Raw genomic sequence first — 19,662 nt, forward strand, 5'->3', positions numbered from 1 at the left:
TGACCACTGATTTATGCCCTCAGTAACACAAGATCAGCTTTGATCTTAACTTGATTAATCCAATCTTTGAATTACCAGACCTGCTATTCTATCATGTTGGCCGGGGTATTTGACCGAGTGTAAATCAAAAACTGACCACCGCATTCGCCAGTAGGAAGTTTCCATCAAACCGAAAGCGACTGATGCTAAAGTTACAATGCACCAAATGGGGACTCATGCGTACCCCTCCTGTTTGAAGATGTTATGTGTTGCATTCAATATGAACCATCTGTGCACGTATGAAACCAGTATGATAAAACCATAAATTCATAAATTCTTCACTGGGTGGGTGTGGACTGGAGCATCCATCGATGACGACTTCAAACAGTATCGGAACACCTGCAAAGCTGCTTCGATACTTTCCCCTGGAGCTGGAAATCACGGAAAAAAACAAACTCCACTGGAAAACGTCGCTCATGCGCGGGGTGTGCCACGGTCACCATTGCAATGGGGACACTGTACAGATGAAATTTCGTGTTTTATGAGGTCCATTAATTCGAGTGTCCTTCTCAGTTTACTCTGCGTCTGCTGTTCGCCATGGTCTAATCAGTCACGGCTGAATGTTTCAGCCCTACGCAGGCTTGACAAACACGGTGACTGGGCTGGAGCGATTAGTTTCTTTTCTAACGCATTTTTGGAACCGTGTTCTTGGCAACCATAAATCATGGCTTGGTCAATGAGTCCCCACTGTTTCCACACAGGGCAGGTACACGGCGTGCTGCCCTGCCAAGGCGCAAGAACGCGGCCTAGTTCGTGTAACGAGAATAAGGGAGTACTGTCGGCAAAAGTGAAGGGATGCTCGCAGGCTGCACGAAAAGCGGCCGTATTGGGCATCAAGAGTTGAAAAAGCGATAAAGATCTTGAAAAAAAGCGTAAAAGAAATGTGCTCCAAACAATTTAATCACAGTTTTACGCGAGGTGGTGCAAAAGCTTCCATTGGAAAAGTTTTGTCCACCGCTGTGGGGGCATGGACTTGGCTGGGCAAGTGACATAATTCCGCACTTTTGCGGTAGTGGGTATCGAGAATGGCAACAAATCCACACTTTGTCCGATATTTTGTCGGGCCAACTGCTAACTCCTGACCTCCTGACGATTAAGAAAAAAACAAAAATACCCACACACACACACACACCATGTAGCGACTATCATGGCGGGCATTTGCTTGGGAAAAAGGGAAGGGCTGTGCGTAATGCAGAATCAGAGAAGGATAGAGGGAAGGAGTGAGAGAAATGAACCGAAAAATCGCAATCGCTTGAAATCGCTTCACTGCGTTGCGCGTCGAGCGACTGGCCGCAATTGGGTAGCATGTTGCGCGCATCCACCATCGCGGGAAGCTCAGTTACGAACGAACGCCGCACGCAAACACAGGTGCCAACAGAAGGCGTCTGCACGAAACGGTCGGTGTTTGGTGCATGTCGCTAACCGTTCCACTTAGTGAAACAAACACCTTCGACATCTTTTCCAAGTGAAGCAGCATAGTGGAATCGCTTGAATCGTATTCCATATTTTCTGTAATATACGTGCAGGGTGATAGTGTCGAATGCGTTTCGCGAATGTTTGGGTGATATAAGCGTATCTGACGAAATCGACAAAGCTAATTTGTAGTGAAAAATAGTGTCGTGTACAACAATCGACGAAAGCAACAGCACCACATCCATTCGTTACGCCATCATCCTTAAGCGCGGTGGTTACAAACGAATAGTTGTGTGAGCGCGAAACCGAATGCATCATACACTACACTAGATCGCTCCAGTGTCCAACAATCTTCCCGACGACAGGATGGCTAACGGAACACCCACGAACATCTCCTTCCCGGGATGGCTATTAGTTGCGGTAAGTATCTCCCATTCACAGCAGGTGTCCGTCGGCAGCAGTGCGCAACAGATTACGGATTTGTTGCTGATCTGATCGATCGATCCCCAACGGGTGCCGCAGCGTGGTTCGATTGTAAGACGAAGCTGATGTAACCAAACGTATGGCTGCTGGTCGGCCGAATGATTAATCACGATAAGTTTTTCGGGTTGTTTCTTTTTTTTTGATACCATTTCTCGGCCATTTCCTGCCATTGTGAGGAACATGTGCCGATGAGAAGTAATTTGGTGTAATTGCAGCAGCAGTGCGTGTGCGAGCATAATTTGCCCCAGATTCGTGAGCGTTTGTGATATTGAATTTCTCAGCAAGCCGCTCCCGGCTTGTGGAAATAGAAGAAACTTTTGCATACTACACACAATGCAATAACAACAAACACTGTGTCAAGCTGCCTACAGCCTACGACCCAGTCCAGTGTTGTGATATTGTGAAAAAAGCAATAGGACACCTCTGAAACACTGTCATAAGCCGTAAGTTGTATTAAAAAGACAGACAAACGGAAATTACAGTCGGTACTAACTCCGTCGAGGCAACATGCAACCAATTGCACCGGAGGTTCAACAGGTATGCAACCAAAACCGGCTAGCATGGGGTCAGTAGAGTTGCTGGAGGTCACTAACAGCTATATTTACAATATTTCGCTTCGTGCAACTTCTACAAATCCGTTTCCTGCCGTTAATTGACGAACGAAATATACCACCAGGCCCAATGTCGCCGAAAGAAGTGGAACAGATTTGCAGGTCGGCTTAGGCCCCCATGTCCTAGCACTTTAATAGCGTTCAGTTATCGGTGCTGGAGAAGGGTTTTCCGGGGTGGGATACTTACTATCTGGTAGGCGGAACGAGTGGCCGTCTGCCGGCCGATGAAGCAGTTCCGTACACACTCGGACACATCACCACATCATGTGCAATGTACGGACGAAAGTGGTTCGTTCATTCCGCCCCATTCTGCTTGACAATAGGCTAACGCCGGCAGGCAACACATTTTACTCTCGCACTCATATTGCATGATCTGCTGTAATGAATATTTATGCAGCTCATGGAGGAAGAAACGCCGGCAACTCCAACAGGTCGAACTTCAACAGCTGTACATGCGAATTTGTGAGGAACGTTTGCAAAGAACCGACACTTTTTGGCTGTATGGTGGTTTCTGTGCGTGTTGGTAATGATAAGTTATTCATTCCGCCATTTTACCATCAAAGCACAATCCAATGTCCGGTTGTGTGTGGTAATGTAAGAAACGTCTTTGAAAATTGGTGCATTTAATTTAGTGCACTATTTCCAAGCTCATCAATGAACGTATTTAAAGATGTTAGCCTCATGCGACATATCTAGTAAAGGAACATTGTTAATGCGTCATATTCCATTAAACCATTTATTTAATAACTTTAAGGGAAAAGCAAACGTTTATGTACAAAAAATGATGCAGGAGCAATACGGGTTAAGGAAACCATTTTTACGCCAAAATACATTGGGCATTTTTCACCCGTAAAACTCACACGGGGAAATTCTGACACGCCATGGGTTACATGGAAGGGCAACAAATCCACGGATTACTCCATCGGCAGCGTTGAACGTGAGCGTTAATATATGGTAAATTAAGTTCCACAATCGTTTCGCATGATCGATCTCACACCAATGTTTCGTGACGCTTATGCAAACTATCATCGAATTGTTCAGCATTGGGTGAAGATAATTTGGGCTATCCCACGTATTAGGTGAGCAATTATTCCGTTAGCAGAAGTTAGGAGGAGATAACTTTTTACTACGCTTAAATTTAAAACTATTTTGCGGCTAAAAATGGGTGAAATACTGCTTTAAGAACAAGGAATAATAAAGAATTGCTTATTGAGGCCAAGATAATGTTTCTTAGAGGTTTTTTATATGAATATCTGCTACACCATGCGGACGCTAGGCTTATACATTCTATTGTCCAATATCCGGAACATAGTATTTATTGCCAAATATCTAATCTAATCAACGCTAAACTATTCAAGAATGAATACATACGCAGATGAAATTCAATCATCAACCACAGAACAATACGATCCAATTTCCTATTTATGTATTTCAATATAAAAATCGTTCCAACTGCTGGGTTGATCTCATGGATCTCCGTAAAATTAATGTAACCTGTCAGCAGATGAAGCAGGAAGCAATCAACAACAGATCAGTCGGCGATCCACTGTGTTGTTAGACAATGACAGATTTAACCGTCTATTAGTCAAGGTAAATCAAACGGCATATTAGTTCGGCGGAACGCTGGAAATGAAACGCTAGATGATATGATATGTTTGTTTAGTTGCCGTTTTACCACACTTACGCGTCAATAACAATCGTATAACATGTTTTTATGGACTTGATCTAAACATGTTAAACCCGCTAGTCTACTAATTTTAGATTAGCCTCTAAATAAGCGTCCAGCCGCCACCTCGCGTAGCAGCCGTAGTTGATTGGACAGTATAATCCAAATGCGTGGTCTAAATTGAATTCATGGCGATCAAGTGTACACATGGCTTATGGCACCGTTTGTGTGCTGGTGGAACACTTTTTGCCATCAGAAGAATGTGCGGCTGCATATTACATTTGGCCGGTGGTTCGGTTGGCGAAAATATGTAGTCAAGCCTGTTTTTTTTTTTGTTTTCAAAAACCCCCGAAGGATGAATATGTGTATAGCTATACCTGTAGGTGACTGCATATCGCTTTTAAGGAGGACTTGACTTCAAGGTTCAACTGAAAGGCATAAAGAAAGGCTTTAAATGTGCGCCTCCTTCGAGGCCTGTTCCTGCCGATTGCACTGCTAGTGAAGCAGACAACCGATTATATTTCTTGATACAGGTCGGAATGGTTGCTGTTGTTTCTAGGTTGTTGCAGTCTCTCAAACTATCGTTAAAAGTGAAAGTCTTTTCGAACCATGTCACGGAGAATTACATTTTTTGGAGCTAAAAGTGATAGTGAAAGACGACCGTTGCAATTTCGTTTCCTCAAGGTGGATCACTTTCATCAACATCTTAAGTTTGTGTGTTTACAATTTAGAATCTTTAATGAAGATAAACCCCACCCGGACACAGGTTAGAGAAAGACATAATTATCATCAAGATATTTATGCTTTATTATCTTAAAGATAATTTGACGAAAGACGATAAGCGTTTTACATTGAATTGGATCCTCCAATGATGAAGGTTAGGTTAGGATCTCTAGGTACTGTGCTCGCTGCACAACCATTGGAATAAACCCGGTAATGAACAGAAGCTCCAAAGACCTTGCACACCGGCCACCATGCTCTGTTGCACTTCGTTCTAAGATTCATTAAGTTCTCCAAGCGGTAGTTTAACCACAACAACAACAACAACAAAAGTTAATGCTTCAGTAGAATCGGATTGCCTTCTTACAAATAGAAGGAATTGGTTAAACAAGCTGAAATTGTTCATGGAGATTAATGAAATGATTTTCATGGATCACCGATCGTGCGTTTACTTCATATATGCTATCAAGCTACGGCGATAACGGTGGACCGTAAATTCGCTCACTTGTCAGAACCAACAGATACTAAGCACAATTTGTATCTGACGGAGCGATTGACGGTTTTATGCTCCTCCAAAAATGCAGTTCCACAACCAATGTCAAATTCAACTTTCTACCGACTCCAAAAAGTAAAGCCTCTCCACATGGGTTAGTTGGTTGGGAGGTAGTTACAGTAATGACCACATGTGTCGTACCTATTGATCGTTATGCTTACGTACAAGAAAACCAGCCGGCAGTGAAATAACGCTGGTTATTGTCTTCGTTTGCTTACGAGTGACTTCGTGTTTCCATTTTCTGTTTTTGTTCAGACGTGCCTGCATCTCCTTTTGTTACCTTACCTCGTGTTACTATTTTATCGCTCTAGAGGGATACCGTAATTGGATTCCTACCAGAATAATATATATTCCATACGGAACCGATGAAACAATCCAACAAACATCTTGAACCCACTAATGCCTTCCGTCACTTCCACCGATTAGAAGTTTCCTGCAGACTTCTGATGCGTGATAGGAACCAACCTGCTTATAAAAGTGTTTGTGTTGAACTTTTCCAAACATTCTTCCACATTTCGATGTGGTAGACCCATCTGACTGCAGTTATGATTAAATTCAGTTAAACCCATAAAAGAATTATACCATCCCCGGGTGATCGGCACATTAATTTAAACGTCGAACATTGCTGTGACGTCTAGTTAAACCATGACGTCCGTGGACCATGAATGTCTGCTCCACCTGTGATGAAATTAGAAAGTTTGCCGGCTATATAGCGCCAATTTGAATTATGATTCACGGGGTAGGGCTTTGGGCAGGGGTTGTTTTTAGTTAATTTTTCAATGTCAAACTTCAACGTAGCTAGGCTGGGAATGCATTAAGCTTGAGCACGTCTTAAAATGTGACAGATTCAGCGCAGTAACGAGAGCTCGCTTGTCTACCGAATACGGAACGCTCCGCAGCGCATAGTACACAGCTTACGTACGTAATCGAGGCAAACGCACAAACAACTCGAACACTTCATAACACACGGTGCCGGGCGTAATCAAGTTTCCCGCCACCGTTGGTTAAGTATATTTCGTTCCATGCTCAACGCACATGTTTGCCATTTCGTTCATACGGTCATACACACACACACGTAAGGTGCATAATTTCTCCCGAAGCGTGTCGAGCTTGTTTTCAAAATAAAGAATTCTTCTGAAGGTATCCGCAAATCGTAAACCGTGGTACAGTTTCATCCAGCAAAATGAAAACGTCACGTGGCTACTGAAGGGTTAAATTTCCATTTAATTTGCGACCTAAAGAAAACGCAACGCATGGCGCGTTTCAATTCCACCTGCTTCATCTCGGTTCGCGTAGCGATTGTGTGCTGGCTGAATGACCGTACCTAATAGAATAAGTTACGCGCTAATGCGTATTTGTTTCGGTACGGATTTAATCGAACGTTTATCCGATTCAGCTGTATAGATTGCCAATGGATTTCTCAACGTGATCTCAAAACGGCTCGACAGCAACGATCGCCAGCGCCTTCGATTCGCGATCGGACGCCATCGGTACCACGTGCTTCCAAACTATCGCTGCCGGCAGATCAATCTGCGCGCACGTGGTTGCGTGGTTGTCGCCATCGTCTGCAAAGCGTTTGCTGTCCAACGGTAGCCAACTTCCTCGTCGCGGTGTTGTCTCCTTTTGGCCACGCACTGTTTGTTTTGTCGTTGGTAGCCAGTTGCTACTTTCAACACCTCCAACATGGGCGTTTAAGGTGCGATTAAGAGCGTGCATTTTTACATTATTGATGAAGTTAAACTGAACCCACCAAATGTGCGTGCCAGCCATTGGCGACGGCCTTGAAACGTTTGAAGTTTTTGTAAATAATTGGTAAAGCTGCTGGAGCTTGATTCGATATTGCGCTAGGTCGGTATCTAACTGGTTCGGCTCATTAAATGTATAAAATATCTTTCTTCTTTTTGTTGTCATGGTTGATACCATAAGGCATCAACCTACGCTGAATGGTTCGTTTTTTTTTTGCTGTTTAATACGTATGCCAAACAGGCGCACGCAAAGAAAGATATTTTAAAAATGTTTAGCAAATACAGATCATTTTTTGATCTAGGGATAAGAGAGCGCGACGCTATTCTTCACACAACTGGATCGGTATCGAATATCATGCGGACTTCCTAACTTTATGTAGTGTCAAAAATACGGGAGACTTCTAGCGAAAAGTCCCCAGGGTAGTATGCTATCCGATTTTTCTACCCTGGCATAACCATCGTGTTTGATCAAGTTATCATCAACGTTGTCTTCTGTTTGACTTAAACCCATTAAACGTAATACAGACAAATACACCGTGTCTTCCGGTTTGTAAAGAGAGAGATTGACTATCCTGCCCTATTAAAGACCATCCACCTACGTGTTTTAGGTCTTGGCTCAACTTTAGATAGTCTCTTTAGTTGATGCTATTTACTACATGGACTTTAAATCTACGTTTCATTGTCTCCCTCATTCGCTACTTCTTGAGAAATTATCTCAATTAGGGATCAATCGCACTTTTGTTTCTTGGTTGTGCTCTTTGCTCAGTGATCGTCGTATCGTATTTAAGTAAATGTTTACTTTGCTGCTACCTTTTGCTCTGGGGCCGGTGTTATCGTGGTTTGTGTCCTGAGCATTTTATTATTTATCCTGTATCTCAATGAAGATATATTAAAGATATTTCTGTTGTTGTTAGCTGGCAGTTTTCTACGCGCTGATGAGTTGAAAATCCTAGATTGTACGTACCTTCAAAGTCTATTGCTATTGCTCTGGGTCTGCTAACAATTACTTCACCATCTCCCCCACTATGTGTCAAATCATTTTCTTGCTCTCCTTTGTAATATTCCCGTGTACTAAACCAGATGTTATTCAACCTTGTTGGACTAATAAAGTATGTAGATTTATAGCTCGATAATAGTACAGTAGAACGTCGATAATCCGAGACCTGATTAACCGGTAGACGGATCATCCGTGAGCTAAAAAATGACACCTGACACCCTATTCTATAGTTTTGAATATCTAACCGTTTCACCGGTTAACTCGAGACGAACTCGAGTGTAGAGTTTCTATAAAGAGTTTATCTAGTTAATGTCGATGCCGAAGCTGGAGTATTGTTCAGTATTCTGATCTCCCACGTCTCGGATTCATGTCGACCGCATCGACCGTGGACAAACGTTTTACAGCAGGTTCGATATTGCAGATGTCTTAGTAGATGCCCTATTCCATTCTGTCTTATTATGAGTATAGGTATCAACTGCTTGACCTTGAAACTCTCGAGTATCGTCGCCACCACTTCCAAGCCCCGTTTATTTCTTCCTTCTTGTTCGATCGTATAAATGCTTCATAGTTTCTGTTTTATGTACCCTGCCATTCCTTTCGTATTCGCTCTCCTTTAACCATCCTTTGGCGCAGTTCCTCAGTTCTCTATGATCCTCTGCTGTTTGCATTAGACTTTATTCCGTTTATTCCTCGTCTTATTTGTCTGATTTCCACCTTCCAACTTATGTATTCCATCAAAGATTACGATCTAATCTTTAATTTCCAAATCCTTCCTCAACCACCTACGCGCAGTTTTAATCATATCCCAAAGTAGTAATATTAGATAGAAATAAGTGTATATGTTTATCCATTAGAAAACCATTAATTAATAGTTTATTATAATAATATTGATACTAAATAAAAAAAAGACAAAATAAGAAACCTATATAAAAAAATAAGAAAATAAATATAAAATAAGAACAACCTATGCAATAATTGTAATAGTTTTCGTAACGAGCCCACTCGCATTGACTTTGGACTCGTATGTCCCTCTTCCGTAGTTAGTAGACTCTCGTGACCCGTATGTCGAATGAGTGCAACGAAATGGTGGTGATGTTTGATTTTTGTTAATCCTCGTCTATGTTTAAAGAACAATTGTTTGCCCGCAGAGCTAGTTATCTTGTCGTGCTTACGGGGGATTGGTTTGGATGGGATTTTAAACTGGTCCTGTCATGTGAAGACCGAAGCCACGAAAAATGCCATTTAGTTTGTATAATTTCAAAATTGAATTATAAATGCAATAAATTTAAAAACAAAACTGGAGAAAACAGGCGCATACGACATACGATACTTGTTTGGAATATCGAAAACAACAGTAGCATTAATCCTTCGAATTAATTTCCTTGCAGGTTGCAATTGTTCACTGGTATCAACCATTGGTGGCATCATACAATGTAGCAGAGCATAGACTGGACTATATTAAGTTGGGTGAAGGTCGTGAGTATAACTATCAGTAAGTACACAAGTTACATCATACGCAAATGGCTCATAAAACTTTTCGCGTTACGTTCAATTTTGTAACTCAAGTTGTTTTTTTTTCATTCTACTTTCTCCGCAGCTACAATGATGGTGTATCATCAGGGTATGACAAGCGTAAATTTTACAAGCGACCGCAAGCTTTCAAGCATCCATACACGCTGAAGAACTTCCCATCGCCAGTCGAACAGATTGCCACGAATGAATTCCAAACGCATCCGCAGCAAACGTACATGTCGCAGGAAAGCTTGTTGCCGGTGTACGAGTCGCACGAGAAAACTGTGCATTACGTACCTGTGGACTATTCTTCCTCCAAATTAATTACCAGCCAAAAGGAATCGCCATATACGTTGACCCAGTCGGTTGGCCCAGTGTCCTACACGGGCAGTTTGGCCGAGCGAGTCATCCAGATGATACAATTGCATCATCCGCCAAGTGCAAAGAATGTCAGTGCCGCCACTGCAACCGGTGGTAGTGCTGGAAGTGGCACGAGCACTAGCACAGTACACTTCCAAACCCCAAGCGTACAGTACCATCAACATCCCGGAAGTTATCAGTATTTCAATGCACACCCAGCACCATCTCAGTACGAGCTGGTACGGCCCATAAGCAACTTTCCGCCACCAAGGCCCTACATTGCACCGACATTGACCACAACCAAGGCACCGTATGTTGCTCCATTCCTGCAAAGAACAACCACCACCAGCACCACGACTACGACGACCACGGTTGCTCCACCGACCAGGCGGCCGTACGTTGCACCAGGGGTCACGAACGATCCGCTACTGAACTCAGTGGTCCTCGCAAACCAGCTTAAGTATACCACCTCCAGCCGGCCAGCTGCGGCTAATCGACCGGTGGCCACGGGCAGCAATGGCAGTGGCAATCCATTGAAACCGTACGAGCCCGAGTTTGACATAGACATACGGATCGATTTGCGCGATGATTCCGCGTAGTGTTCATAAATCTATTCTAGCATAATTTAAGCTGCCTATTTCCATACACCATTATTTCACACGCCGCCGTGACAAATAAAATGATCAATGCCGAAATCGAACCATAGCCGTTCTTTTACAATGGAAAGAATTAGGTCAAGGATTCTGGTGTTTCCACTAGTCCAGGAAAACTAAATGCAAGTTTCATGAGCTACTCTATGCGGTGTTTTGTTTTGCAGCTTTACCCTCAGAGCTTAGGCGACTGTTACTAACATTTTTGTTACTAACATGTTTGTTAATCATTTTTAAGATGTAATAACACTGATTGAACTTAAATGTTTAACATAACATATAACATTTATTATCGTGATGCAGTAACTCATCCTATTTGTATGCATGGTATTGATGTCAGGACTTCCTCAGGAACTTATCCACAAATAATCTACTCCTCTAACTCAGTATCATAAATATGAGCAATTCCAGAAATGACGGTGATGGATACAGAGTAACAGCCTGGTATCATTTACTTTGCTGCTCACAGCATACCGAAACTCGAAAAATAAACAGAATGGTAACAAATGCTCGCAGCACTTCCAACAGTAGTATTAGATGTTTTTTTATAAGCTGAAGGATGAATGTCTGTCCGAGAGTTCCTCAAATATTGACCAAGATTTGTTATAAACCCAGCTCGGGAAAAATGTAACGCACGAAACCAAGCTGAACGGAGCTGAAGCTCAACAGCGAAATGCACGTGTAATCTAATACGCAATGGTTATCCATCTTATCCCGGGGAGAACATTAAGCCGAATTCGTTGCTGCTTTGTTTATTGCGAAGCGGCAAATAATAACTACAACATTGGGTATTTTACACAGTTGAAGGTAGTTATTCTAACCAGTTTGAGAGTAACGAGAAGTAGCATGAGAATCGGCCAGATGTTGACGGGCTATGAATTTCAAACGATTTTCAGCTGTTTATATGTTCGCTATCTAGCATCTTAGTCGGACTAAAGAAGATAAATTATAATACACAAAAACTAGTAAACGCAAGAATCATTAATCTTGATCAGCTATTGCAAATGTCATTCGAAATTAATATTTTACATTCCTTTTTTTAATTCGTATCCGCAAACAACCCTTTTTTGCGCTTTGCGACAGCAAACAAAACTGAACAAGTCTTATTTTATTACCATTTACCAGGTGGAGGAAAGAAAAACTTCAAAAAACCATCGACGAGTTGTCTTCGTGCGTTTTTTTTTGGTCGAGGCGTCCATTCTGTCTTTAAGCGCATTGCAAAATCATGCTCAACGAAGGATGTAGAGGTGTTTTTGCTAACAATAAAGGCATTTCTTCTTAGGTTCGTTTAAATTTCGTATTCAAATTAGACCGTTTCATTTGCATTGCAACCGAAATGCCTACGCTGTAAAATAACAGAACAGTGCCAAATGGAAATGAGGTTTTGGTGCTGAATTCCGGTACAGGACAACATAAAAGGATGTACATTCTTTTAAATTAATACGGTTTCACAACTGTGGGTTTGGAAATTTCTCAAAAATACACAATTCCGATCAAAAGTAAAAAAAAAAACAACACGATAAAAACTCAACGAGTGTGAATAAAAAGTGTAATTTGAATTGGAATAAGGTAACCGAGCATGTTGCATGCTAATGGTGAGGGAAGGAAATGCCCCCCTGTTCTTCTAGCAATCAATTAATTGTTGAACTACTGGCTATTAAGTAATAAGTAATAAATTTATAAGATATACCAGACAACTTCTTAAAAAAAGAATTCATTAACAGCGCAACTCACCTAAGGTAGAGAACGGAATAAACAAAGCATGAAAGCCTTCCTGAAAGTTATTTTTGAATTGTGTAATACAGACGTACTACGTAGACTACAACGTAGTATTCATCCGTAGAGGGGTCACCGCAGGCAAAATTAAATTAACAACTATCATTCGTGCCCGTAATACCGTTTAACCATTCATGTTTCATTGACCACAGCAACTATGTCCAGCAGAGAAATGTTCTTTTAGGTGTTGTTATGAGCGCCGGACGACATCACGTGCACGGGCGGAAAATAAATCGATCGCACCATAGAATTTTCGCTGTTTTCCACCATTGTACCCAAATACCTAAACGGTGAACACAAACAAAACGTGCAGCTATACTTATCCCTCTAGCATAATGTCTGCAAATCGTGACGACAGTGGCAAAGAGGGTAGCAGGATTACAAAATCAAATACGTTAATGACACACGCAACATACGGCCGCCAGCACCCTTAGTGCTGATGGTTACAGGTTTGCCAGAACTTTTGCCACTGTGTGCGTGCTTCCAGGGGTGCTGGTACGTGCCAGGAATTAGGTATTATAACACGACAGAACGGAAGTAAGAAGTCTCAAAGCCACGCAAGTTCTCTGCATTCCGTCAGCGATCCCGGTGTGGGTTGTGTCCCCGGTCGAACAATATTTATCAGTACGTTTCACTATGTTGGTGTCCCGCGCTAGACATTACCCATACCATGCCCATCGAATGATGAGGTCGATCTCGTTATGGATACTAAAACCTGTTACGATGTCGGTTCTTTCAATAAGATTATTTAAAATCGATAATGCTACATCACTTCGATCATCGACCAGCGTACGCCATCATGCGTTAGGGCGACTTAGGGCTTCTTATCCTAACGGATTGTCTCGTCGTCAAAACGGAATGTTTTGTGACTGTTTACTTTGCTTGGGGAAGCCTTGCTGTGTGCAACACCATTCACAAGGAGTTCCATGCTGAACAAGTTTACACTAAGAAACTAAACTAAACATCAAGTCAAACACTGTTCCAGATGTTGCTGGATTGCATTTAGGTGAATTGTAGACACACACACACACTAAATGAGGGAATGTTTTAAATAATAGAGCATAAGTTTGTTTTTCGCTGCTGCTTATCATCCTTTTTAGCTATCGTTAACACATCCACTTCTAGAAAACCGGCACGTGGAAGGAAAATACTGGGTACGTCAGCGAATATGACCACATCACGTAGTATTCTGCCAAATGTAATAGTATCCGTTGGACACAAGCACAGAAGCGATTGAAACAAAAAGGTTTGTTATTGATTTTTATAGTTAAAAATTTAACTCCCTTCGAGGTAGGGACTCCTTTCTATCAGGGAGGACCGCTTGCTGCTATATTTAGACCAAGTTGAAGTAATATAAAGGGAATCGTTTGAATAAATAATTTGGGAGTGGAGGGAAGGAAGGAAATGGAAATTTTCCTCATACACACCACGCACAAGCTAGCTGGTTAGTGCAACTTGCAACAAGAAAACATATAAGTTAAAAATATATGCTTTATTACTAACATTTGTCCATTGGTGCAAGGGCTTTTAACCATGTGCAAGGTCTTTTAAATAACATGAATTCAAAAAATGTGTTTTCTATCTCGTGCCAAAGTGAAAATCCTGCATGCAATTTAAAAAGCACAAGGATTTCCTGTTACTCATCATCTGTGATACCAATATAATCCTGCAAGTACCGTTAAATAAACCTTTTAATTATATAAAAAAACATTCAAAACTGGTCCAATCGTCGAATGGCCAAAGAATGCATTGACGATAAGTCACAGATATTCTATATCTTAATATTGACTCGCGACTTAATATTTAATTGACCATGCCGCGAGTGCAATAAATAGTTTCTGCAATATAAATCATTGCCAACAGTCCCTTAACAACACTTTGGAAACCCATGCATTGTCAGTTTTATGATACGGACTTAGTATTGTCTTCTTTACGCTGTTTTGTTTGTACTTGCTGAACTCTTCTTTTCACTCTTGTGCAAATTCGATTAATATTACAATATCTAACCTAAAGAATAATATTTTAAATTTTACGAAAACCGAAAGATTTTGTTCACTTACATAAGTTGATTTCATTAGTGCTCCATTTCACATTCACGCTGATACGGTGCATTGAACCTTTAATGCTGCGATCGTTTGTTCATTTGGATTTAAACAGTCATCTCTAGCTTTCTTTCATTACAATAAACACTGTTTTATATGTGGCACAACCTTCAGAACACAACACACTGTTGGAAAAATGGAATAATTTAAATTGAACAACCAACACACAGATGTAGGTGTATGTACAGGCCTGCAAGTATGAAAACTTTGGCACATCCTGAAGTGCTAATGCTATGCTGTGCTAATCCTAATTGTGAAGCCACTGGTATCATTAGTAATGTTGATATACTAAATATTTGTTACTTCGTGAAGTGGACCAATTTCATCGCTGACACTGAATTCACATCGCAACAGACCAACAGCGAGAGAATACCGAACGGTTGGAACGCGGGAAGATTCACGACCTTTCGCAAGGTTCTCGTCGCAAGGATGAAAACTCACAGTAACCAAATACACGAAGCCATACGAATCCGAACACGTTCAAAACACTCGAACAATCAGCAAACAGCAGTAGCTGTCGGTTTCGTCGTGCGCAGTAAATGACCACAGCCATGGGTAACCAAAAATAACGAAAAAAAAACTCATCTAATCAGAATAGCACTTCTGCCCTTTCATCCCTGCTCAAAATTTCCCACCGTTGGGGCATTTGGGGATACATTCCTTTTTTTCCTCCAAAATTTGACGGTCAATGTAGCAACAGCTAATACGCCCTTTTCGAGCCGTAATGAACTTGTGGCAAACACATAACACAATATCGATTACATCCATCCTTTGCCGTACACGTTGACATATGGAGGAACGGCTGGCACTATGCACTGTGAAAATTCTCTTCCACTGAAGAAAAACGTACATCTAATTAATGTAGATAACGGTATTGATCACCATCACTGAATTAGACGCACAATTGCTTCCGTTTTGTAACGCAAGTTATCAGCCTCTACTATCAGACACTTTAGCCAACAGTGGCAGAACAATGAACGTGCGACACTACCAGGATGCTTGCTCTGTGCATAATGGCTGCGTACAGTCTCGTGGTTCTCTATTGCTGGAATTCGTGAAAACCCGAAGCTAGCTTACAATCCTGTCCAACGAGCAAAACAGAGATAACATGTCGCCCGGAAAATTTCATCCTTTTCACGTCTATGGAAATATAAGATCCAACACTCACCAGAACTCATAGCGCGCACACGCACCGTTTGTGTAGTGTGCAAGTTCGACGGTAGTGTATACAAAAAGGACAAGGCGTTACGCCACACTATCGTAACGCTTTCCTTCTTCTCTGCATCATTTGTTGTCATTTAAATGTAAACTTATCGACTAAAAATACTATTGTAAAACGTGTGATAGGTACCACTAGCTAAACGCACAAATCTCTATCTCTCAATCTCTAGTGTCTTAGCTTCACTTTACTATACAGATGGAAAGCACTAAGACCGTTGTAATGGGATGTCTAATTTGTCTATATACATTCTTCAATCAGTTTTATTTAAGCAAATTCTGTCTGTATTTTATAGTTTTCTAATATAACAATTTAAGTTACTGTAAAGGCTATTGAACTGAACATGCAGTTGAAGTTTATATCCTAAAAAGTTTGTGCTATGCATTAAAAACCATCATATACTTTGTAGTTTCATTATTTCTATACCACAACCATATAAAATTAGTTCTTCGTCGTTTTGCAAATACGATACGCCTTTCAGGTCCGCAATGCATGTGTTGGTACTGTATTCAACTACGAGTTTATCGTAGACAGTAAATTTGGTGACATAAACTCGCTGGTCAATACCAACGCTGATCAGTCGATCGTCATCCAGAAGCTTCAACCCAGTAACTTGTGCAGTATGCAGATACTTTTCACACAATTTTCCTATCTCACGAACATGCGGTTTTCCTTCTGGAAGTGTTATTTCTAGTAACGACACCGTAACCGATTGATCATCTCCCCCCGTAGCAAACACAAACTTTTCCGAATCCACCTGTTTAACATCGACAGCATTCACTCCACTGCTGTGATGGCGGTGACGATAGAAAGGTTCATTAGGACACGAAGCATCCCAAAAACATAACAGTCCATCGGTGGCCATCGAAACAAATATCGATCTTCCATTGACGGCAATGTCAACCATCTTTAAAATGCATCGTCCGTAAAATATTTCGTTTACCAACGATAACGAAACCTGCCCATCGGGAAAGGACAGCTGAAAGATTCTTAAAAATCCATCCGAACAACCGAACACAATACGATCGTCTGACAGGAAGGATGCGCACATAAATTTTGTTTCCGGATCGAACGTAGACCGTCGATTCGTTTTCCATCGGGTTCGCTCTGAATCTGTGGCCAGCAGCATATAGTCATACTCTTGCTTTATGCGAAAGTTTTTCAAATTCACCCTCGTCACGCATATCTGTGCCCTACCGCCGGCAGAAATCACTAGCAAGCTATCATTCTCTACGCAATGTTTAATTACAATCGTTTTTATGCTGGAGATGTGATTAAATAGATGTTTACGAGGTTCTTCCACTATCTGGCCCTTGTGTAAAACGTTTATGCGTAGGATGTTGTCTTCACCTCCCGAGAACAGCAAGTACGAATCGCCCCGTCCTGTCACCTGTAGTACATTACACGCACGTGTGTGCCAATTGAAACGTGGTAGCGTTAGTTCACTACCGATATTTTTCCGCATCGTATATTGGATTTTTTTCAGTCGCTTATGTTGAACGAAAACGTATGCAAAGGTTTCTGAGTTGTCGTCGAAATGAAAATCCCAACACCGATGCCCTCCACCACAGTCACATTGCATATAAATCTCGTTCATTTTATCAACCATGAGAAAATGTGAATCATTAAAACCTAGATAAAAGGTGTTGGAGTTACGAACCATTTTACGATCGATCCAACCAATGGAAGATTTGGTGAAAGTTAGTAATTCCAACTTTTTCGAGATGGTATTCACAAACAGTTCACAAATTCGTCCATCGTGACCCGTTGTCCTTAAATTATATCCATCCGACAGCTGTACATCTTTATCGTACGCAGCGATCGTGGTGATGCCTAGTTTACCATGCACATTCGTAAGCTTGTGTACGGGATCGGTATGAATTTTGTCGAAAAGATACAAATGTCCAGAACGATCGGCCATTAGCAGTAGTTCATCATTGAGCACCAGAAAGGACGTCAACCATCTTTCAGTTGAATAAGGTATTCTATGACACGATAAAATTGCTTCAAGTGACTCATCTAAAACAATGCAACGACCACTAGCATCGCATATGGCAACATTCTTTGATCGCGCACAGAAGTTCAAGGACCTTATGGGACCTTCTTTTATCTCATTCCCGTCATTCGCACAGACGAAAGCTTTCTGTAAAAAGGATACGGTTTTGATCCTTGCGAGATGAACACAATTCTTTTCTGTCACGTTATAAACCATGATACATCTACCGCTAGCTAGATAGAAAGTTGTTCCTCCAACCTCGATTAGACTACATTTGAAATGTTCTGGCTTTTCGAGACTATGTGCTATTGCGCCATTGTTCTCTAGTAGCAATACCTCATTGTGGTTTGTAGCAGCTACCATAAATCCGTTGGTTAGGTATTTAATTTTTGCTAAGTGTTTGCCTTCCGACAGTACTGGACTTATGTCCTCCATATTACTTTGATCGCAATTAATGTTAACGTTACCGTCAATGAAGTATCGGATGCAGTACTTATGCAAGTTTCCATTACTTGCTGTAATGAAAATTGTAGCATTTTCAGGATCATAGTCCATATTCCATAGTGTTGGCCCTTCGTCTAAGCGTTTCTTCAATACCAAATTACCATCAATAGTCCACAGGCAGAGATGAGAATCTTCACCGATAGATGCCACTAATGATCGATGAGCTAGAAAAAAAAAACACAGTTTCAGTGACAAGGGACGTATTGAGCCATGTTTCTGCTACTTACTTCCATTTATGATTCGACACTGGAATACCCTAGCGGTGTGGGCAAAACAATATCGTTCCTCTCGCAGCACTACCGATTTGTAACATTCTTGCTTGTTTATCGTCAATCGCACATTCCAAAATTTTATCGAGCGGTCATCAGAAGTAGTGGTCAGCAAACCGGAAGCAAAATCGCATGCAATGCAAAAAATTACTCCATTGTGAGCTGATATACTTTGGAGCACCCTGCCACGACAATCTTCTGGCCCTGCCACAGACCAGATAAGTAAAAGCCCGAGAGCAGTTCCGGAGAGAACGACTACATCATCCCATTGTCGACCAGTAATAGTAGAACAATAGAGCGTAGATCCATCTTCGCAGGGACTTTTATCAACCAAATCCCATTCCAATGAACGATTGTTATCGCCACGTTTTAATAATGCTGCTACACCGTGTGATGTTACAATACACAGCTGGGTTGGAGAGAGCAGAGAAATGCTACTGATCCAATCATGTAAGCGTCGTCGAACGTGAGGAACGGGTTGGTCGCACGGTTCTTCTGGAATAACGACCTGCACACTGTCAGAAAATGTATGCGTATAGCAATCGACAACGGTACTGTATACTTCTCGTCCAGCGTGAGTAATTGCGAGATATTTTCCAGGCTCGATAATGCATGCTTCTATCCCGTGAATCTTATCCACAAGCCGTGGCAATTGGGCAAATGTACGATGTGTGCTTCCATTCGGTGAGAGATACACGAGCAGCAACTGGTTTCCGATAGCTGAAAATTAAAGATTGGAAAGAACATGAATGTTCTGCTACCTAAAACTAACTATAGCTTATACCTATTAACAATGTTTCGTTACAAAGCACTCGAATGCAAGCTGCATCAGTAAGAACCCGCATGATTGGCGCCGGCTGTATTTTCTTCGGCACGAACTTTTGTTTATCTTTTTTATAGCAGCTCGTGACAGCAAATCTCGCAGGAAATCATAGTCGCAGTGCAGACAAACTGCCTTATTTTGACAATACAAGTCGACATTTGGGATCTGATGTAAAATAAATTATATTGACCCAAAATGTTAAAATCCATCCACAAATCTGGTGC

The 19,662-nt window shown here is 41.5% G+C and overlaps 2 protein-coding genes across 2 annotated transcripts; one reads left to right on the forward strand and one right to left on the reverse strand.

The window, feature by feature from the left end:
- Positions 1-1,818: 1,818 nt before the first annotated feature.
- On the forward strand, positions 1,819-10,698 carry LOC128709012 (mucin-5AC-like). The gene is made up of 3 exons (XM_053803995.1): positions 1,819-1,872; positions 9,616-9,719; positions 9,825-10,698. Exons 1-3 carry the CDS (start codon positions 1,819-1,821, stop codon positions 10,696-10,698), a joined length of 1,032 nt encoding a protein of 343 aa, XP_053659970.1.
- Positions 10,699-16,240: 5,542 nt separating this feature from the next.
- On the reverse strand, positions 16,241-19,460 carry LOC128709691 (WD repeat-containing protein 6). The gene is made up of 3 exons (XM_053804701.1): positions 19,400-19,460; positions 18,574-19,335; positions 16,241-18,510 (listed from the first exon to the last, which is right to left on the reverse strand). Exons 1-3 carry the CDS (start codon positions 19,458-19,460, stop codon positions 16,241-16,243), a joined length of 3,093 nt encoding a protein of 1,030 aa, XP_053660676.1.
- Positions 19,461-19,662: the final 202 nt, after the last annotated feature.

The sequence above is a fragment of the Anopheles marshallii genome, chromosome 2, assembly GCF_943734725.1.
Source record: "Anopheles marshallii chromosome 2, idAnoMarsDA_429_01, whole genome shotgun sequence".
NCBI classification, from domain to species: Eukaryota; Metazoa; Arthropoda; class Insecta; order Diptera; family Culicidae; genus Anopheles; species Anopheles marshallii.